The sequence below is a fragment of the Doryrhamphus excisus genome, linkage group LG9 (genome assembly GCF_037039965.1).
Source record: "Doryrhamphus excisus strain RoL-2023G ecotype Guam linkage group LG9, RoL_Dexc_Guam_v1.1, whole genome shotgun sequence".
NCBI classification, from domain to species: domain Eukaryota; kingdom Metazoa; phylum Chordata; class Actinopteri; order Syngnathiformes; family Syngnathidae; genus Doryrhamphus; species Doryrhamphus excisus.
The window spans coordinates 8,989,476-9,012,515 of NC_136365.1; the positions used below are offsets into that span (position 1 = coordinate 8,989,476).

General features: G+C 42.3%; 2 protein-coding genes across 8 annotated transcripts; both read right to left on the reverse strand.

The window, feature by feature from the left end:
• Positions 1 to 96: 96 nt before the first annotated feature.
• ern2 (endoplasmic reticulum to nucleus signaling 2) lies at positions 97 to 12,529 on the reverse strand. 7 transcript variants are annotated; one of them, XM_058065348.2, is made up of 24 exons: positions 12,237 to 12,529; positions 11,740 to 11,857; positions 11,189 to 11,222; positions 11,021 to 11,093; positions 10,872 to 10,944; positions 10,133 to 10,255; positions 9,964 to 10,065; positions 9,777 to 9,836; positions 9,489 to 9,705; positions 8,794 to 8,872; positions 8,518 to 8,668; positions 6,920 to 7,062; positions 6,665 to 6,850; positions 5,423 to 5,564; positions 5,015 to 5,119; positions 4,845 to 4,929; positions 4,590 to 4,662; positions 4,411 to 4,507; positions 2,684 to 2,883; positions 2,456 to 2,603; positions 2,130 to 2,257; positions 1,360 to 1,483; positions 988 to 1,055; positions 97 to 907 (listed from the first exon to the last, which is right to left on the reverse strand). In XM_058065348.2, exons 1-24 carry the CDS (start codon positions 12,300 to 12,302, stop codon positions 725 to 727), a joined length of 2,778 nt encoding a protein of 925 aa, XP_057921331.2. In that variant the 5' UTR covers positions 12,303 to 12,529; the 3' UTR covers positions 97 to 724. The 7 variants fall into 7 exon arrangements, with proteins under 7 accessions (XP_057921331.2, XP_057921328.2, XP_057921330.2 ...); XM_058065345.2 differs by having other exon boundaries at positions 4,590 to 4,779; XM_058065347.2 differs by having other exon boundaries at positions 4,845 to 4,932.
• A 579-nt stretch (positions 12,530 to 13,108) lies between these two features.
• Positions 13,109 to 22,588, reverse strand: LOC131125009 (carbohydrate sulfotransferase 12-like). Its single transcript, XM_058066085.2, has 6 exons — positions 22,468 to 22,588; positions 17,355 to 17,945; positions 17,075 to 17,217; positions 14,234 to 14,362; positions 13,976 to 14,168; positions 13,109 to 13,595 (listed from the first exon to the last, which is right to left on the reverse strand). The coding sequence occupies exons 2-6, from the start codon at positions 17,823 to 17,825 to the stop codon at positions 13,323 to 13,325; spliced, it is 1,209 nt and encodes a 402-aa protein (XP_057922068.2). The 5' UTR covers positions 17,826 to 17,945; positions 22,468 to 22,588; the 3' UTR covers positions 13,109 to 13,322.
• Positions 22,589 to 23,040: the final 452 nt, after the last annotated feature.

A 23,040-nucleotide genomic window follows, 5' to 3' on the forward strand; every position in this document is an offset into this window, starting at 1 on the left:
CGGAAGACAATGGGCGGTTCAGACTGACAGATTGAAGAGCAAGACACTCGACTTCCCATAATGCAATTCTTCTTAAAGGCCAGACTCTAATTCATCTATGTTTGTACACTCAAAGTCAAATTTTATTCACTTGTTCCACAAATGAGTACAAAAACAGGAGTATTTCAACATTCGTTCTACTGCACAACTTTGAAGAAGCCTTCATTCCGTAGTAATAGGAGCAGAAGTTCACACAAAACCAGAGTTTGAGATGTAAAAAAAAAGGAGTAAACATCAGGGAGTGTTAGATTGAATGTGTCATTTCTATTATTGTCATAGCACAGTGGTTATAAATGAAGATGTTAACAGCAGTTAACTGTGTGTCGGTCATTTGTCAGTCAGTGTTGCTACCTCAAGGTATACATAGAAACAAAGCAATGTGTATGTTGTCTAAAAAGTCAAGGGGGGGGGGGGGTAAAACCTTTTAAAAGTTATAAACTGCCTACTTGTAAAGGTTCTTTCTTTCATGTAGCCATTATGAACTTGGTTGCCTTGACAGCAGTGTTGCAACGAGGCATAACACTCATTGTGATTGGGTCTTTTGAAATTAATAAAAGTGTAATAGATTCTTAAATTAGTGCATTCTTTTTCTGTAACAAATATATTCATATGAAGCTCTTTAAAATCAATGTATCAAGCAAAACAGTAACAGCTTTACAAAAGCAATAATGAGGAGTAGCCACTGTCAGTCGGTCAGTGGGGGCAGATAGTATGGCTGAAACAGTCTCTCGTGTGCACAGATATGCAGGGCAGTGTGCGTGTGCATCAGTAACCTGGGAAAGCGGGAAGTGAAGTAGCCAACAAAGCCTTCGGGAAGCTCGCCAAGTGTCTGCTGCACATCAGGGGGCAGCTCGTGGTAGTGATGCTTCTGTAAAACACAGGTACAGGTCACATATTAAAAGGCGAAGGGAGGTTGAATAGAAGGAAGTGAAAGAGGGACACACCGACCTTATTCCTCATGGCTCTCAGCAGGTCTCGCACAGAGTTGCCTTTGTACGTCCGGAAGCGCCTTAAGTCTGCAAGTCGTGAGGAAGACAAGTGAACAGATGTGATATTGTATTGATATTGACTTTTTTTGCCATTACAACTTTTGTGATTTTCTGTGGCACATTTCATCTTTTCCATTACTCTAGTGACATCACAAAAAAGTCAGAGTAAAAACTGCTAACGCATGGCTGATGAGTGAATCCCTTAGATGCTCACCGATTCCTACGGAGAAAGTCTGATGTGATTTGCTTTTAAGGTTAGAATCTTCCAAACTGTACAACTTCACGTGCATCTGACTTTGGAATTTTCACCGTATACAGATATGATTCCTACCTGTCTGCAGGGGCACGGATATGTGCATCCTCCAGTTGGTCCGAACCACGGACCTCCCCCCACTCTCCAGTCTAATCACAATGTCACTGTTAGGTGGTTCCTTCTCAATGCGGTCGCTCACATCCTGTGTACAGACACGAATATGCACAGAGATGACTGAGCGATGAAGACTAAGGGACACAGATTACATTCTGAATTCAGTTGGAAATGTACCTCACAAATGTACTACACATTACAAACACTGAAACATTTCAGAGGGGACCTACTATGGGCTCCTATAGAGCAGCTACACACAACAAAGCGTTCTAGATCTTCCAGAATCTGCACCTATTCGAGTTGTATTTCCTTGGATTTGTTTGTCTGTTTTAGTTTATTCCACCCGCAGCCCACCTCCAGGCACGCCCACCCTGGTCTTCAGTGGACAAAACTTGTTCTTGGGACATGAAATTTGTAGACTGTGTCGGACTCACCTTGACCCACAGTTTGGGTTCTGAAGATGGTTTGGAACATACGGATGTCGGCAAGTGCACTTGGCACCAGGACACACTAGGCTTCAGGTCTATGACTGATTTTGTAGTTCATCAGACCTGCATCTACATGTTCTGGACACACTTTCAAATGATCAACACCCGACCCACATAAGAATAAGAAAATGGATGGATGGCCCTTATTGAGTGCAAAAACAGAATCCAGGCTGGTACTGGTGGATCTGTAATATCTGTGCAAAAAAAGCACATACTAACATTGAGTAATTGATTTAATTGACTTACTTGAAAGAAGAGCAGCTGTTTCTCAGGGCTCCAAAAGAAAGGATGCTTCAGCACGCTGGCGCTGGAGGGACGCGCTTCCGCCTTCACACTGATCATCTGCTCAATCAGGTCCCGAGCAATGACGTCATCTGATACCCAAACAAGGTATAATGTTGCATGAAGTTAGTTATTGTCTTGTGTGCAATTTTTGGTACATGTACAAGCACAGCAAGTTATCTCAAATGTTTACTTTTACTTTTGATTTTTTTTTATTAAGTGACGTAGAAATGTTCAAATGCCATTCAGAAACCTTATTGAGGTTTACGACAACAGATGTGTGGTCTTACCGTGTGTACACTCCATTAAATATGAGAGTGAATATTCTCCTGATAAGATGTTAAATTGCTGCATCAATGTTTCTCCAAAAGGGTGCTGGCCCCCACTGACCACGTAGTAAAAGATGCAGCCTGCTGAGAAGATGTCCACAGCTGCAGTCTAGGAAAAAAAGTGTACATGCTAAATAAGAGGCACATGAAAAATTGGATATTCATCATTTGTTAATATGCGAGGCTCACTGGTTTGCTGTCAGTGTTATTTCTCAGCAGCTCAGGTGCTATCCAGCCTTGAGTGCCTGGTATTCCAGAGCGCAACGAGAAGCTGTTCCGACCATCTGATATCTTTTTGCAGAGGCCAAAGTCAGAGATGAGCGATCGGACCTGACCAAGTGAACTGGGAAAGGACAGGAGGATGTTTCTAGGCTTCAGGTCCCGGTGGACTGCATGGTTGGATGGAGGGAGGGAAAGGAGAAGAGGAGAGAACATTTTGAGTCCTTTTGTCCATATACAAACTCATTCTTTCATGGGTTTCTATGATCTACATTATAAGTCACACTTTACATTTGTTTTGTTTTGTGTAGTGATAGGTATTATCACAATACACAAAACAAAATATATTCAAAAAAAATATTCAAATGTATTTTCAAAGTTTTCATTTGGCTTCTCATTTGACAAAAAAAATCAAAACCAAGAAAAATGACTTTTTAAGAACGTTAAAAAATCTCTGTCAACAAGAAACGTTGGGGGTTATGGCGTCACCCATTGATTTGGTATGCACTTTACAGCACTGGCTAACTAACTGGCAATATTACAACAAGGGACATCAGACGGCTGGCAAAACTGATTAAAGCCCCCGTCACACTAAGCACGAATCAAGCAGAACCAGCCAGAATGAAAAAGTTTCAAACTTCACGCCACATTCGAGAGAGGATTTGAATGTCGTTGGAATACTTATCAGGAATAGGAGCTGGTGCTTCAGGGGCTTCCTGGATTTCATCACCTCTGTACAGTGCACATCCTCAGTCGGTGATGCAGTGCACTTGCACACATTTTGCCTCTGGCATTGTCTCGCAATTTGCTGTGGCAATGCGTGACATTTATTTATTCATTATTCAGCCTTCATTCCAACAGCCATTTTGTAGACTTTTGACTTTTAACCCTTTCAAGCACACTTTCAACACTGTTTTATTGAAGAATAGAGAGTTTTCCCCAGAGGGTGACAGGGCTCTCCCTTAGAGATAAGGTGAGAAGCTGGAGTACAAGCGCTGCTCCTCTGAATTGAGGAGTCAGGATGCCTCCCGGACGCTTCGTGGCGAGGTGTTCAGGGGACGTCCGACCGGTGGAAGGCCTGGGGGAAGACCCAGGACACATTGAAGAGACTAAGTCTCTCAACTGGCCTGGGAAAGCCTCGGGATACACCAGAGGAGCTGGATGAAGTACCAGGGGAGAGGGAAGTCTGGGCCTCCCGACATCAGGTAGCGGGAGATGAATGGATTAAAGTATCTATGTTGACATTTTTTTAATGCCATTGGATGAGCTGGGGGCTGCACAATGGATGAGTGGTTAGCGCACAGGCCACACAGCTAGGAGACCCGAGATCAATTCCTCCCTTGTAAGGTGTTTGCATGTTCTCCCTGTGCATGCGCATTTGGAATCCCACATTCACCAGCATGCTAGGTTAATTGGCGACTCCAAATTGTCCATAGGTATGAATGTGAGTGTGAATGGTTGTCTATATGTGCCCTGTGATTGGCTAGCAACCAGTGGTACCAGCGATATACCCCACTTCTCACCCAAAGACAGCTGCGATAGGCTCCAGCTCAGATAGGCTTGTGAGGATAAGCAGTAGAAAATGAATGAATTAATGGATGAGCTGATAATTAATAGCATTATTATATCTACATTATATCTACATAAGTAGACACATTTATGCGTTGAGACCGGACATGTGTGTGTTTGTCTCAAACCTATATTAAGAGAGTGGAGGTGCGAGAGGCCACAAGTGGTCTGCTCCAACAACGTAATAGGATTCAGGTCTGGAAAGCAAGATGGATCCTCCACATACTGTAGACAAAAGAAGACACATACTGTATGATGACATCATATTGAACTGAAGAACCAGTGGCTCAATAAAAGTGATGTAAACCTGTTGCAGGGTGGCGGCACACAGCTCAATGGCAATGTATGTAAAGAGACGGTCCCTCTCGGTACAGAAGTATCTGATGACATTGGGGTGCATGTCGGACTCACGCAGGAGCTGAACTTCACGATCTGCAACCTCAAAACATTCGGGTAGGATTCGCTTCACCGCTACATGGCGTCCGTCAAAGTTTCCCCTACGATACGTACACTCGTTAATGCTACACAGCAACATTCAAACATGCATGAATACATGTCATACCTGAAGACAAAGGTTCCAGAGCTGCCGTGTCCGAGGACTTGAGATGTAGTGAAGGAGATTTTACCCACATGTATGTCATTGTTTTCTGCTAAGAATGTAAATAAATAAAATAAATCAAACCGTTGGACAGAAAGACAATCACACACAGAAGCAACCAGTTGGCTTGTTACCTGCTGTGGTTTGATGCCCTGTCATGTTGTTATTATCCACACTTGCGGTGCTACTGCTGTCAGAGCTAGCACTAAATAGAGTGTCTACTGGTGCATTCTGGGAGCCTGGGCAGACCACCGAAGGAATATGCAGTGTTTATGTTGAGACTAGGTTTTCACACAATGTTCCAGTTCAGATCAGATCACTACAATGCAGTTTATCTGGTTCTTTGTAGGCTGTGATGCATGCAACACACAATATACAGTCTACAGTACTAAACAGATGTATTTAGTGGATTATTCAATTACATTAGAAGGCATGTGATGTTGATAAAATGCCTCTAAATGTTCTCTATCTTTCCTCATCCACACTGTGTCTAGTTCCATCCTTTACTGTAAGTACCCTACCTCTGCAAACATTTTCCTTACCACTTGAAAGGTTTGTTTCAGTTGAAAGTGTTGCGGCATCAGAAAACAGGGTTGCATTTTGTGTGCGCTGAGCCTGAGATTCCAATGGCTTCTCTTCCTGCCGCTGCTGTTGCTGCTTTGCTTTAATCTGCTTGACTGTTCGCTGCAAGAAGCATTAAAACAAATAAGGTGAAGCTGAAAAAGTGCAGATGAACAGCAGTAGTTTGGTTTTCGTACATGATGTTTTTTGATTAAAAAAAATAAATTCTATTAATTTCAACTTTATGTAGCGGCAAATCACAACAGCAGTTATCTCATGGCAGTTTACACAGGAAGGTCGTAAACAAAGACAGATTTGATTTATTTGATTTCTAAGAAGAGAATTACATTTAGTTTTTACATCCTAAAATGACATTCATGTAAAACGAATTACCATATTTTCCGGACTATAAGTTGCACTATTTTTCATGTGTTGGCTGTTGGCTATACTCCAGAGCGACTTGTAAATGAAAAAATATGTATATAATTTCACAGACAGCCACAAAAGGGCTCCTACTCCTTAACAATTCAATATTTAAACAGTAGACACTAACTTAAAATGACAACTGAGAACAACCCCCCCAAAAGAAAAGCAGTGAAATTTGCAGCTGAAAACAGTAATCAAGCAGCAGAGAGAAAGTTTGGAGTAAGTGAGGAACTTGTTTGGAGGCTACTCTCACTGCGTTGAAGAAAACTAAACAGTTACTGTACTTAAAACTATTTGTTATGTTACATAAACACTGGACACCTTTTCTGTTCATGTTTATTTTTCGTGTAGCTGAATAACCAGCCTGTTCTCTATTCTTTTATTAATGTTAGAATAATGTTAGAACTTGCCTTCCAAGATGATGTAATGTGTGTTTTGGTCAATTAGTTTTTAAAATAAATTACCCCCAAAATGCGACTTATACTCCAGTGTGACGTATGTGTGTTTTTTTCTACATATTTATGCATTTTTGGCCTTGTGTGACTTATAGTCCAGAAAATACGATAATCTGTTCCAGACACTGTAATTAGATTTACATGGTTTCTTATGGTTTTTGGTTTTGGATGACCCTTTGGATCAATAAAGAAAGCTGAGGTACGATTGTATTTTATTAGTCCAGTGAGGGAAATTAGATGGGACTCAACCCACAATCCCTGGCTTAGGACAGCAGTGCCTTATCCATTAGGCCACTGGGGCAGACAACTCAAAAAGCAGCAACCCAACAAACACACACTGACCACTGGACACGTAAGGGCAAAGGCCAGCCATCCTCCCAGCAACAAGGTCATGACAGCCAGAGTCAGCCGGTCTTGCATCACATGGCTCGGAATCAAAGGGGCCAGCTTCTGGGGTGTTGCAGGAGGTGTCCTCCTGTTACCTTCTCCGCCATCGGCTTTGCCATCGCTGTGGCCAACTGGCCCCAGCTGAAGAGCGCAGGAGAATTAGACAAGATGAAATGATGCAGCTACAGATAACATGTGCATAACACTCACGTGATGCTGGTGGTAATTGGATGGGTGCGAGGAAGGGGTGGCAGGAGGTTGAGGAGGGATGACGGCTTCATTTGAGCGCTGCAGGCTGACTGGGAAATCCCTCAGCATGGTGGTGTGGGCTACGGGTGGGAGCTCATGATGGCCTGGAAGAAATGACCAAAGACATGGAGTGAAATTATTCATTCATTCATTCATTTTCTACCGCTTTTCCTAACAAGGGTCGCGGGCGTGCTGGAGCCTATCCCAGCTATCTTCAGGCAAGAGGCGGGTCGCCAGCCAATCACAGGGCACATATAAACAAACAACCATTCACACTCACATTCATACCTATGGACAATTTGGAGTCACCAATTAACCTAGCATGTTTTTGGAATGTGGGGGGAAGCCGGAGTATCCGGAGAAAGCCTACGCATGCACAGGGAGAACATGCAAACCCCAAACAGAGATGACGCAGGGTGGAATCAAACTCGGGTCTCCTAGCTGTGTGGCCCGCGCGCTAACCACTGCATCCATTGTAATGAAAATATAATATATATAATATAATGGAGAGATAGCTAGCCAGCTGGGAGATAAAAAATACAAAAACAAATAACATCAAATAAATATTAGTAGTTGTGGAATTAACTGTATTATACAAGTATTTTCTGTATGATCGTTTTGTTTAGCATTGTCTTCAGTAAAATTGCTGAACTTGCAAATTTTCTGATCAAATACAGAGGAGAAACCGTGAGCATGGCTTTTCGGATTAGTGCACAGTTTGAGTGCACAGTGAGTGGATTCACGGCATCTGTGAGTTTCTGTTTGTCAGCTTGTCTACAATAATATAATGTTGCAGAAAAATGTATTATACACCATGACAATAAAATACATTAAAATGTCATACAGGGAGACACTTGGAGTAGTTATGCATCTTGAAGCAGTGAGCTGGAAAGTGCTTGTCAGTGACATGCTTCCACAGAGGAAAAGCCAACGTTTTTGTCTTTTTTTTCTTTCTGCTAGCACTAGCTAACAGAAAATCAAATGTATTCAATATATTTTTATGCTCTGCTGAATTAATGCATTTGGCTGCCAACAAATACAAAGTATCAGAACTTTTTCTGGAGGATGAGGGTGCATGTACATAATATATGTATATTTTAAAAAAAAGTCACTGCCTCACCAACGTTGAACCTCACTGACAGCTCGATAATTAATATTCATTCATTCATTTTCTACCGCTTTTTCCTCATGAGGGTCGCGGGGGTGCTGGAGCCTATCCCAAATGACTGCAGGCGAGAGGCGGGGTACACCCTGGTCGCCAGCCAATCACAGGGCACATATAGACAAACAACCATTCACACTCACATTCATACCTATGGACAATTTGGAGTCACCAATTAACCTAGCATGTTTTTGGAATGTGGGAGGAAACTGGAGTACCCGGAGAAAACCCACGCATGCACGGGGAGAACATGCAAACTCCACACAGAGATGCCCGAGGGTGGAATTGAACCCTGGTCTCCTAGCTGTGAGATCTACGCACTAACCACTCCAACCCGATAATTAATAGATACTAATTAATAGACACTTCCTGGTCCCATTTGATGTAGTGTTTGTACCTATTAACAGCCAGTGGTTTTTCCGGCTGTTTGTGCTCCCAGGAGGAAGGCGTACATCAGTGGATGGTGTGATCTCACACTCCCCTCGCTCACTGACCGTCACGCCAACTGTCTCTGGACCCTCAATCCGGCCGAGAGTCAGTCCCCGGGGCTGCCATGAAAAAGCAAGAGGTGTCCCAGCTTGTGTACCGTATGTGACATAATTTTACAGTTGTTGCATGCATCGCCACCAAGACATAACTTAGACGGTCATGGAAAAAAAATTATTAAACTCACAACTAATGAGAATCCATGATGAACAAGGGAAGTGGAAGCATAGAGGTGGGAGTCCAGTTTTCCAACATAGAGAGTCGGCCTTGAAGAGACAGGGATTGACTTCCAGGTATCAATACTATACTATTTTGAAACTTTGAAAACTGAGGTACTGTAATGGTAATTTGTTGTAATTTATGCAAATAGTGTTGTTGACTTATTGATACATACATTTCCGGTTTAGTCCCATAAATTCTGAGAAGTGTCTGTTTGTGGATCCGTGGATAGAATTAAACATAGCAATATTTTTAAGTTTTTTGCAATATTAAGGGCTCTAAATGCAACATACTAAGTTCTATGTGAATATCTCCATAATGCCTCATATTAACTCACTAGCAAGATCTCAGTGTATAGACTGGTCATATATCTCATCTCGTTTCATATTATCTACATACTGTATTGTATATAACTCTGGGAAAAACTGTTAATTTTGTTAATACTTGGGTTGTTTATATTGTTTATTTTTCTATATTGTGTATTTTGTACTGCTTAACTGATTCTGTACTCTTGCTGCTGTTCAATGCAAATTTCCCCACTGAGGGACGAATAAAGGCATATCTTATCTCTTATCTCTAAGAGGTGTATAGAACGGCTTGTGTGACAAATAGTCAGAACAGGATTTAATAAATTGTTTATATGTGTGTGTGTCTGTATCTTACACAAGTTGCGTGTGTGCGATGGCCTGCTCCTTTACAAACTGATAGCTCCATTTGAGAGTGGCGTGGGCATCCATCTGGTCACCTGCCGAAGAGAAGGTGAGGAAGCGTAGCGTTTCCATGGCAAGTGACAGATGGGGGGCGTGTCTCAGCGAGTCACCCAGATACAGATATACTCCCACAACAGGAGAGCCGTAGTCCTGACTCCACAGAACGTCACCTGGAGGGCACTTTTGATATTATTGACAGACATGGAAGTAAACAATGGTTTTCAATAAACAGGCTTCTTACCTGACTCTCTGTCGACCGTAACAACAAGGCCATCCCCACTTGACAAAAGATGAGCCATCTCTGGAGTGGAAAAAACAAACAAGTGTGCACATTAACATAATATAAACCTGTGTTTCTCAGGTAAGCGATACTCTTGTAAATCAGACAAGCTAAAGAAGTTACATAAATCTGAACATCCAACACTTACTATAGTCTTGTTTCTCATCATAAGGCGGAGCGGAGTAGTCGTTGTAGGTTGCATTCCATCGCACCTCCTGTGTCTTAGTATCATACATTGTAACTACATACTCTGCAAAGCAGAAACACAGTCTACTGTAAGATGCGTCCATGTGTTACTGTGATCCCATGCATAATACCTGTACGTCCAATGTAGAGTAAGTGAGTGTTGGGACAGATGGAATCAGATGAAGATGTGGTCAGACTGGTTTGCTTCTCGCCCGTCTCAGGATCCACCACAAACCACACATCCTGCTTTTTCCCTGTAAACAAACCATTCTTGCGTTATAGGAGTGATCATTGACAGAACCTTCAAATTTCCACCACTGATGTTGTGCCCAGATTGTCTGTACTCAATCAATGTGGACCTGCGTTACCACTCTTTTGAGTTCATACACGGTAAGTCAGGGGTCTCCAACCAGTAGCTCATGAGCTAAAAGTAGCTCCTAAACACTTTTTGAATACCTCTCCAAAGTTTTAATTCATTTATTATCAACTCCTATATCGACAACATTAAAAAAGTGGGGTTTGACAGTAGTCCGCAAGTCCTCGGGAACACTTGGAAATATGACCAATCAAAGCAGAGTGGTGCACATCCTATGTGACATGCATTATATGACGCTAGACGGCACTGATCACAAACTTTTGTGAAAGGTTTACTTTTAATTGTATTACTTTGTATTTTGTTGAAAGTAAAAAGTGATCCATATTTAAAGCTTTGTCTTTAAATACAAAAATGTGTGTTATTATTGGTTGTTGGTGTCAACAATCCAGCCTTTTCTCATTGTGTCTTTTGTCTTTTTGGTGGGCCACTGGATGGATGGATGGATGCATGGATGGAAGTGTATATTGGATCAATGGATGGGATGTCCGCTTTACCTGTATAGAGGACACCATCAGAACTCCTGCATGGGGCAGACTGAACCAGCTCTGGGATGGTGAATGGAAGTTTCTGGAGAAAAAATCCCAATCATAAAGTTAGATATTGAAGACAATGAGATAGTCTTACTTTAGAACTTATTCTTCACCATTAGGCCTTCTTTGTGCTTCCCACCGAGTATGTATAAGCTGCCATCATTGGGGTCTGGGAGAAAACCTGGCCTAAAACCATATAGAATGTAATAATATATTGATTATACAAGTAAACTGATGAGAAAACGCGCACGTGTGTGTGTGTGTGTGTGTGTGTTACGCACTCAGTTAGGTAGACAGGCACTTGAATAATGGGGTCTGGAAAAACAAGCACAAGTTTCATTTCAAAAGATTATAAATATTATACATTTAGCTTCCGGGTGAAATTACAGGATGAACCTAAAATCCACTCTACCTTTCACAGGTAATTAGTTAAAGGAATGGTATGCAAATCGCTCCAAATTTTAAAAAAATTAAACAAAAACATATAAAAACACCACAACTGACGATTTCAATGATAACATTGATAGCTACTAACATTAGTAGCTAAACTTTGACAAATTGCAATCATTAGCTGGCAACAAACAGAATGAGTAGTGTGTATGGATGATATAGATTGATTAGTTAAAAGGTGGGATTTAAGACTTGCAGTACTCTTCAATGTCCATGTCCACCTGATTAATGTTTCAGTACTTTTTGAAAAACATTTTCCTCTAACAAGGATCTGAATTTTAGGTTCATTCTGAAATGTTCACCTTGAAGCCTATTATCCCTACCTTTGTATGAGTGGTGTATGTAAAAGCAACCTTGTGCAACAATACCTGCTTATACAAACCTTCTCTTAGGGTCCATTTGATATCTCCAGTCTGTTTGGAGACAGCGTGAAGACTTCCATCCAGGGTGGAAACAAACAGAAGGGATTCTGGGAGGGTGGCTGCTTTGACCCCTCCAACCTGATGTCCATCAAAAAGAGACTCATCAGTGCAAGTGTGGGTGGGTGTGTACGGAGTTCCTCATTTAGCCGGATATCCTTAAACACACCCCTCCTTGCTAAAACATTACACGTGTGTGTTTTAACTGATAACCGAATGGCAAGTGTCATCAACAAAAGTATGAGGTATAAACAACAAACTGGGGGAACTTGGTTCTGTTGTAAACGGTGCCGTTTTAAACTGCCCGAAGGTCCTGCATGTCAACTTTTTAAGCGAAGCCTGAAATAGCGACAGTTTGATGCCCCGAGTGCGCTCTCCACTACGCATGTACACAAACAACAACAAACAAACACACAATATTAGTAACGACAAGAACATATAATGTAAAAATAAAGTTCACCTGTGAAAGTTTGACTTTCCAAGACAGCAGGAGAAGGCATAGCAGCAGGCAGCCAAAGGCTCTCATGACCCCCTCCCCTCTTGGCAGCTACGAACGCCACTAAAAATCAAAGGTCGAATTCCCTCTTCATATCCAGTTGTCCATACGTCGATGCCAGCTCAAACCTACCGTTTAACATCACAAGAGGCGGACATGTTGATGTTTTAGGAACAACGTATTATCACTTTAAATTCATCTCACTAGCAACGTAACGCTCAATAATCCGCATTTCCGTGTTGGGACGAACGAGTGACGTCACAAAGGGCGGGACCCGTTTTTGGTTTCCTCCTTGAGTGTCATGATGCTCAGCCAATGACAGAGCCGAAGAGGTGTGTCTTCGGAAGTATCTGGAACACGTGGAACCAGACAGCAGGGCAACACAACAGTGCGTCGTTTATGTGCAATAGAAAGCGGTGGAGACTGTCTTTCTCCCCTTTGTAATCATTGAGCTCCACAATGTATTTCACAAACAATCGGCCCTATTCGTGTGGTTGGGTAACTGAAGTTAATGCAAAAGAATGATCTTTTGAGGTACACCAAATGACAACTATGAGGGAAAATATCTCCACATAAAATACAGATAGCATATGAATATAAACAAGAGTGATTCTAGAGTCTGTTGCGGCCTTCGACAAAAAACGTTTGCATAGCACCACTGTTGTAGAAGTTCAAAGTTTGTCAGCCCTCAGGGACCCCCGACAGGGCTGGGGCCCCAAGCAACAACCCTGGATATGAGTTGTAGTACAAACTACTTCTGTATATAGCAGAGAAGTAGACTATTGAAAAGTCAAATTGTTGCAAACACATTTTAATACAATGTAAAAGATGTCCCTTCATAGATATCACGTGTCCTTCGCCATAAATTATCAGTAAATGATTCAAAGTGCTTTATCATAAAACAGAATAAAATTGACAAAATAAGCCAAAACAGAGGAAAAAAAATGAACAGAATTAAATAATCCTGGCAGGCACTTCTCGTCTTTTGAGGTATATGCACCCACAAACAGCATCATAGACTTGGTTTTTAAAAGTCTTTTAGGTGAGGTCTTACTGGTGCAGCACACTGTCAGGTTTGGGGTAGCCAAACAGCTCGAAATCTGCTTGATAAAGCTTGTACAGTTCTGTCCTCATAGAAATGGGAATCTGGGAAAACCAGTCCTTTTCCCAACTGGCCGCAGTCCGGTTTCGTGCTCCAGAGGGAAAGCGAAGGAGATGATCCACTTGCAGAAGCTTTAGCAGCTGCAGTGCGTCCGTTTCTAGGGTTTCCAGGCGGCCAATGAAGTCGTAGTTTACTTGGCACGGATGGCAGAGGCGGTAAACCTAGAAGACAAAATTTGTTATTCAGTTTCTTCAGCATGTAGCAGTGTCATTTATATGTAATGTATTTAATGTACCAAAATTAACAAATGTAGCTGTGACTTGAAAAGTACATGTATTTACCGTATGCCCCTCGGACAATGTGAGTAAAAAATTACTTACACCCTTGCTTTCCTTTGCACGTATACTATTTTGAGTACCTCACCTGCCTAAATAAAGTCTAAACTAGAACACTGTACACTTTATAGCAGTAGTATAAAGTAGTAGAATGGAAACAAGGCCATCCTGTGTTCAGCATGATGTCATTATTCCACTTAGTCTGGCCTTTAAAAACACCTAAGGAAGTGTTTGCTCCACTCTAATGTAATGTGTTGACTTGGTACCTGACGCCAGTGTTCATTGAAGATGCTCTCCTTCTCAGTCTCTGCATCCAGTAGGTATGAGATGAACTGCTGGAAGGTCGGTTTGATCCCCGCTGCAAACGCCTCAGCCGCCGTTTCTGGCAAACTCCCTGAAATGTTGCCATAGCGACGCAGGATGACTGAGCCAAACTGCCGGTAGAAGTCCTCATTGGGCCTGACAATGAGAGAACAACTTGTAACTCAAGAGATGGAATATCTCTCGTCAGTTGTTGGTCACACCTTCCAAACTTGTTTCTGAAAGCTGAAATGAGCCGTACAAAGGGGTCGCGTACGAACAGGAACTTGGTGTAGTGCTGGAGCTTGAGCGCCATCAGGTGGCGGGAAAGAGAGCCATAATGGCGCCAAAACCTGGTAAACACACACGTGAAAGGTGGTTCATCAAATCCACATTTAGTTGATGTTTGGTTTTTATGAAAAGGAAGAACAAGACCATATCTGTCATGGAAGAGTCACATCGAGGTAATCAGGGTTCATTAAGTCATGCAAACATAAGAGTTTTGCTGCAGAGTGGTAAAGAAAGATCTGTCTGTGCTGCAGCAACAAGCCCCGCCTGCTCCTTCCACTCTCAAACAAGTGTCACCTCGGTAAATAACTGGTTTGGCTGGTTTGTCAAAAACACGGCATATGCTTCACACACACGTTGCACAGAGAAGAATTTTGCAAGTCGTCGTTGGACGAATTCATAGGCCTGAATTTTTGTGCAGAAGTCTTTTGTCAGCCCTGTGCTAAAACATAATATGCTCCCATTCCGCTGGGGAGACAAGGCATGTTGGACGAGGGGTACAAAACTCGCTTAGGGTGTGAAAAGTGCTGGGCTCAAATCCTATGTGAACCTATAATTTAGATTTAATCTCTCATTATCTAGCCACCTGGCTTATAACGTGTAGAAGGTACATTCATTCATTCATTCATTTTCTACCACTTTTTTCCTCACGAGAGGTGCTGGAGCCTATTCCAGCTGTCTTTGGGCGAGAGGCGGGGTACACCCTGGACTGGTCGCCAGCCAATCACAGGGCACATATAGACAAACAACCATTCACACTCACATTCATACCTATTGGACAATTTGGAGTCACCAATTAACCTAGCATGTTTTTGGAATGTGGGAGGAAACCGGAGTACCCGGAGAAAATCACGCATGCACGGGGAGAACATGCAAACTCCACACAGAGATGGCCGAGGGTGGAATTGAACCCTGGTCTCCTAGCTGTGAGGTCTGCGCGCTAACCACTCGCCCGCCGTGCCGCCCTGTAAAAGGTACAATATGAACTAAAAAGACACATTTTCATCAAGCAGTATGGTACTGTTGTACTGATAAAATGGTACACCCACACTTGGCAATTTGTACACCTAAATTCATGTTAATTTAATCATTTCAGCGCACCTTGTTGTTGTATAATTTACAAGATCCTTTCCTGTATTAGTATTAACATAACCATCATGGGGCTGCATGGCGGACTAGTGGTTAGCATGCAGACCTCACAGCTAGGAGACCAGGGTTCAATTCCACCCTCGGCCATCTCTGTGTGGAGTTCGCATGTTCTCCCTGTGCATGCGTGGGTTTTCTCCGGGTACTCCGGTTTCCTCCCACATTCCAAAAACATGCTAGGTTAATTGGCCACTCCAAATTGTCCATAGGTATGAATGTGAGTGTGAATGGTTGTTTGTCTATATGTGCCCTGTGATTGGCTGGCGACCAGTCCAGGGTGTACCCCGCCTCTCGCCCAAAGACAGCTGGGATAGGCTCCAGCACCCCCGCGACCCTCGTGAGGAAAAGCGGTAGAAAATGAATAAATTAATGAATGTAAACACCGTCATTGATCATGCGCACGTCATGCATGACTTCAAATATCTACTCTTCTGACTCCATGATCATGATTGCATGCACGTTACGGCATAACATGTCACGGTCATGTCTCAACCGCACAGCAGTAAGTTACAATTTACAACTTTCTGAGGCTTCATGAAGTGTTATTTTGCAGCCGTCATCAATAAAAAAAAGCAGAGACTGACTGAAAGGCTACTCTGACACTAAGAGTTACGCAGTGCGCTTGGACGCCTCATCAACGTTGGAGCACAGTGTGTGACAGATCCTGCTTCAACAGGAGACACATGTTAAAGATGTGTCCTGACTTTTAGCCACATTTTTAGCAATACTTTTTTCCTAAAACAAAATCCTACAATAAACGGAAAGCACAAAAACTGAAATTCCACTTTACTTGGCTTCTTTATGAAAGTGAGAGGACAAAACTGTTTTTACTCCAATACTCCAAGGATAAAACTATTAAAAAATTGTAAAAATTGTAAAAAATCAAAATTTTTTAATCAAAATTAAAAAAAACATAAACCATTAAATATGGCTTACTGTAATTTAAAGGGACATAGCATTCATTTTCATTCATTTTCGACCGCTTATCCTCACGAGGGTCACGGGGGTGCTGGAGCCTATCCCAGCTGTCTTCGGGCGAGAGGCAGGGTACATCCTGGACTGGTTGCCAGCCAATCACAGGGCACATATAGACAAACAACCATTCACACTCACATTCATACCTATGGACAATTTGGAGTTGCCAATTAACCTAGCATGTTTTTGGAATGTGGGAGGAAACCGGAGTACCCGGAGAAAACCCACGCATGCACGGGGAGAACATGCAAACTCCACACAGAGATGGCCGAGGGTGGAATTGAACCCTGGTCTCCTAGCTGTGAGGTCTGCATGCTAACCACTAGTCCGCCAGAGGCAGGGTACATCCTGGACTGGTTGCCAGCCAATCACAGGGCACATATAGACAAACAACCATTCACACTCACATTCATACCTATGGACAATTTGGAGTCACCAATTAACCTAGCATGTTTTTGGAATGTGGGAGAAAACCCACATATGTATGTACGGGGAAAACATGCAAACTCCACATAGAGATGGTCGAGGGTGGAATTGAACTCCGGTCTCCTAGCTGTGAAGCCTGCGCACTAACCACTCATCCATGGTGTGCAGCCCGGACAGAGCGTTAAAAACAACAAGTGACAAGTGAACTAATCAGTCATTGTCTGGCATACTTGGCAAAAGTGAGGTGAAGCGAGGAGTTGTGCACCAGGTCCGGGGGCACCGACTCTGGGTCAGTATAAGGTTCTCCTGAGATGGGCGAGACCAGAGATTGGGACAGAACCACCATCACTCTCTTCCAGTTGGTGCACGCCACCTGAGGACAACAAGATAATGATGATGGTGGTTGAGTTAAGTCTAGGAATTTATGTTGAATGTTCTGATTTGGTGGTGTACAAAAATCCAAATACGTATGGACTGTAATGTGTTTATTTTAAAGAAAACATTCTCTACCTTGGGCACATAGCAGTAGATGATCTGGTGTGTGTCATCAACGATCAAGTGGTCCAATTCCCTGTTGGGGATCTGTTCAAATGCTCGAATCCTCCCAGGAAATTCCACCACATCTTTCCCTGAACACACATCCGTAATCCTTTGCTTCCTTGCCATTTGCTCCCTACTTCCATCTGAAACCTGATTCTGTTCTTCGTCTCTTCTCACCTCCTGTTGCCCTATTCCCTCCACGTTTATGTCTGTCCTGGTCGGAGCCCATGTTGTGTTGGATATTCCTCCATACGAAGCGGTGCTGTGGGTGGAGGTCGGGATCGTGTGGCCTGTGGTTGTCTGGGAGCAACGCTCGTGTTTGTGGTCTTGCAAAGGGTACAGACTGAAGCCCCCAACATCATCCCAGTAGGCGATGATGAGCAGGATCATGAACAAAGACCCCACGATGAACGCCACACGTAGATCACGCCATGTTCCCATGATTATACCGCAGAAGATCCGGGGCAAGAGATTGGAGAAGAAAAGAGGAAGGGGTTATCGGAGCTCCATGGTGGCGGAAGTCTAGTACGGAAGGTGACGCTTCCTGCAGATCAGCTGCGACTGAAAGAAGCAGGAAATGTGATTTAGACTTTGACCTTTTGAGTCAAGTGATAAATCAAAAAGGAGGCAGATTGAGTGGAAACTGGACACAGTTTTGCTCGACGGGAAAGTCTTCATTTCAGAGCCAGATTAGATTAGATTAGATTCAACTTTATTGTTATTGCTCATGTCACTAGTACAGGGCAACAAAATTCAGTTAGCATCCAACCAGAAGTGCAATTTTATAAGTACCTTAGTAGTAAGTAAATGTAGAAAAATGGACAGATCTATGAACAAACTATAACAGGCTATGACTATAATACAGTGAGGATATATACAGGGATATACTAAATGACTATAATATGGCTATTGCAGATAATACAGATTATAAACAGTATGCACAGTATGGATGTGACAATATATAATAACAGTACTATGTACAGTATTGCAATGAAGTGACTATGATACAGTGTGGATATATAGATTATAATATAATATAGATTACAGTGACAGAAGTTATTTGTGGATTAAATCAGCGCACTCATTGAAATACTGAATACTGAAATTCTAAATACCGGTATTAACCCCAGGAAATTACATTGTAGTAGATTACCATGACTTAAATGTGCATTATGTGTATTATGTATTACATGTGTACTCAGGGTGTCACAATGCTTATGTAAATTGTGATTTTTGTTAAAATCCCATTTTTTTATGCAGTTGTTCACATTACTTGTTAATGTGAACACAAAGCGTCCAAGAAATAAACTGAAGTAAAACTACTTACACAAGTAAAGTTTGCTGTAGTATGTGCTCTCATTAATGCGTTTGTGGCAATTTCAAGGATTTGGTGCCACAGGAGTCAATATTTTATAAACCAAATGATTGCACCGAGGAGATTAAGAAAGAGGGCAAATATTTTGACTTGCTGCAACGTCTCTTCTGAGGAACGTGTGGGTGGCAGGATTTACTGCTTCTAGCACCTCGGCGTGTTTTTCAGTCATACAGAGATAGAAGAGTTTGAGACTGCAGTATACTTTTTTTTCATAGTCCTTTTCATAAAAGTAATGTTAAAGGGGACCTATTATGCTTTTTCCACTTTTCTGACCTATAAATGTAGTTAGAAAGTTGTATTCTCGTTTTAAAGGATGTCAAAATTTCAGATACAGTCTCGTTATATCGATATTCTCGGGAGTCGGAAAAAATACCGATATAACCACACTATCCATATATCCGATCCTGCGCCGAACTGCATTAAAAGTGGGTAATAATGCACTCAACATTGTTCTATAATATAGAACAATGTCGAGCAGCTTAAATCAATCTTTGCTTAAGGATTTCAATACCAAAAAAGAACACGGCAAACGGCTGCTTCCAGTCAACTTTATTTTTCACACTTCCACCACCAGAGCACAGCACACACACCGATTCCCGCACTTCCTGGTTCACAGGTCATGCTCAACCCGCCCCACATAGCTGGCCAAACACATGCCACCAATGCCAGCATGTACATATGAAAAACAGTGATTATTGCAAGCGATAAAAAGATATCTGAATACAACACAATTAAATACATGTATTTGTACGCTTGTGTCTTCGTTGGAATAGGTGTGTATGCTATGTCAGTTGGTTCTTCTGTTGCAGGCATGTGTTTGGCCAGCTATGTGGGGCGGGTTGAGCATGACCTGTGAACCAGGAAGTGCGGGAATCGGTGTGTGTGCTGCGCTCTGGTGGTGGAAGTGTGAAAAATAAAGTTGACTGGAAGCAGCCGTTCGCCGTGTTCTTTTTTGGTATTGAAATCCTTAAGCAAAGATTGATTTAAGCTGCTTTTGTATCGATATAAGCAGACCAAATTGGCTGGCGGGAGATGAAAAGGGCATCGTAGTAACCGGATTATCATAATAACCGGGTATCGTACTAACGGAACTAATTATATCATAAGACTAGAAATTTGCCGGGAAATGAAAATAGTATCGTAATAAGTAGTCATTCGTTATAACCGATATTGATATAACGAGACTTTACTGTAATGAGGTTTGCGTATTTGGAAGTGTGCCTTGAAAGAAGTCTTGGACGGCTCAATACGTTCGGTTTCAGAGGGCGTGGTAAAACTGCCCGTTTGTGATGTCACAGAGGAGCAGACTTCCTTATATGGGAGTGGCTGTAAGCCAGATAAGCTCTCTGCTCCTCTGTTTACATTGCTAGCAATGGCTCATAAAAGGAAAGCCACATTTGTTTATAATTCCTAAAGACAGCCGGGATAGGCTCCAACATACACGTGACCCTAGTGAGGATAAGTGGCATAGAAAATGGATGGAAATTCACAGCAATCAATGTCAGTTTATCCAATACAAGAGAGTATATAATTGTCGACTTCTTAAGTCAGACTTAAGTCAGCTGAGAAGGATGAGAAGAGGATGCTTTATCAACTCAATTTTTTTTTTTACAGGACCTTGTCAGGTTAGGTCAGGGGTCAGCAACCCGCGGCTACAGAGCCGCATGTGGCTCTTCAGCCTCTTTGTTGTGGCTCCCTTTGCAATGCTTGAATATTTTTTTAACACCCGAGTGAAGAAAATCCACGTCTTTGTAATGAGTTTTAAAAATTCCAACTTTGTGTGAGTCCATGAATGCATCCTGACTGAGTTCTGACTGGTGATTGGATGAGTACGAGGATGAGCAGACCAGATGCTATTCAGTTCTCTCTCACACAGGTAAACATTAAGGAAAATAAGTCATACTTTCCCAGAGCTATTTGACAATTCTAAAAAATAAATAAATAAATAAATAAATTAGAGATCATCTAAAAACAGCGGCATTGGAACTTCAGGTATCAGGTAAGTTTACAGTAATTTACACATATATTTATGTAAGTTTATATTTAATGTAATACTAGCAAGAGTACTCCAACTCATTTTTTCTTATCTGAACTACTTTGATACCCCCCAATTCCCTCCAATGTTCTTTTAAATATACTATGTTTTGCGGCAGGCGGCACGGCGTCAAGTGGTTAGCGCGCAGACCTCACATCTAGGAGACCGGGGTTCAAGTCCAACCTCGGCCATCTCTGTGTGGAGTTTGCATGTTCTCCCCGTGCATGCGTGGGTTTTCTCCGGGTACTCTGGTCCAAAAACATGCTAGGCGACTCCAAATTGTCCATAGGTATGAATGTGAGTGTGAATGGTTGTTTGTCTATATGTGCCCTGTGATTGGCTAGCCACCAGTCCAGGGTGTACCCCGCCTCTCGCCCGAAGACAGCTGGGATAGGCTCCAGCACCCCCCGTGACCCTCGGGAGGAAAAGTGGTAGAAAATGAATGAATGAATGAATGAATGAATGAATGTTTTGTGGCTCCAGGCTATTTTTCTTTAGTGGGCAAGGGGATGAAATGGCTCTTTTCATAATAAAGGTTGCCGACCCCTGGGTTAGGTTGAAAACCTTGAATAAAAAAGGAATAGCATCAAATTACTACTTACGACTAAACACAGCTGTAACTTAGGAGCAACAACAGTTGTTACATAGCAGTGGTTTCTCCGATCTTCTCTTGTTACAATGGCATTTGAATAGTCATTACTATGACATTAGACAAGTCTTTAGTCTTTCGCTGTCTACTAAATTGACCTATTATTTACTTTGTACAACCACCTAGAATCATACAATACATAGTTATGTTGCATAGGCAGTCAATTTGTAATCATAGTTTGAAAGATTTGAAAGAGCCTCAATAATTGTCATAATTTTGGATGAATACGCATACAATCATGTACAGTAATAAAACAGTAATAATGTTCAGTAATAATTTTAGGACATCATTAGATGAGGACCTAATGATGCATTACTAACTGAAAAAAAAACTTAATTAAGAAACAATCCAGTGACTATGTCCCTTAATCGCACCAAGCTCTATTAGTGAGTCTTTTGTCTTTGGCAATAGGGTCTCTCCTGTGGCCGTGGGAACCGTACTATCGCTCCACCGTGGGCCCTCGTCTGTCACGGAGATGTGAACAAACGAATGTCTGAATACTTATTTTGGTATGTGGAGCAAATACATCTGCTGGTGGACAGTATGGCACCGATAGTAACATATGCAGAGCTTACTTCTCAAGGGAGGGACAATTGTTGAGTTTTACGTATATACAATTCACGTTGACTTTCTGTGAACATGCGCAGAGGTGTCATGTTGCACATAGACGCAGAACGTTACTGAAAAATGATCTAAACCATACAAATGATGTCGCACACTATTATACGCTTATTTGTCATTGGAAAACTAAATAGCCCTAAATGGCTCACTAAACAGACTATAGAGTGGCCGTTCATGCATGAAAACACTACTGTATGCCTCATTTCTTTCCTTCCAGCAGCCGAGAAAAAAGGCGAAGCCAACTCGCGAATCCTTTCATCCAGCTGGCATTGGAAGACTGAAGAAAGAGCGCTTGTGTTTCCATTCACTCCCTTCACGCCGCCAGCATCACGGCGGCAATGCAAGCCCGTAAACGATACGGTGTTCACCAGTGGAAGACAACAGGGAAAATGCATACACTTACCCGGCTGATGAGCTCCATGGTGCCGGTCGGTTGGTACCGTCGCATGAGAGGGGCTCTGCCTGGTGATGAGCCCGGCCAGGCGGCGGGTATGCAAAGCTTTAGGGAGAAGCTGGTAGGTTGGAGCGCGGGGAGCCACAGGATGGAGAAAACATATCGCGAGACTTACTCCCCACCCCCAAACGCGCGCACACACACACACATCCACATACACAGCGTTCCAGCTAAATTTAGGCCTAAAGGGAACCACAAACAAGTCCATGATAGATGATATACATGGCATACTTGTGCAGAATGAAAGTGCTGGAAATGTCGAAGTGTGAAAATGAAATGGAAAAAAAACACACTTGTGTTGTCACACTATTTCCTATGGAAGACCAACCCTTTTTACATCTTTGAGGGAAAACTGCTGTTTAGTGCAGATGGGAAACAACTATCAATATCACGGAGGCCACATAGGTAGCAAAGCTTTCATTTAGCGTTACAGTACATACCTGATCAACATCTTAAGAAAAATTGCTAGAATACAAAGATGTCATGTGATTCAATGCCACAAAACTGCCCGTTTAGACTTCG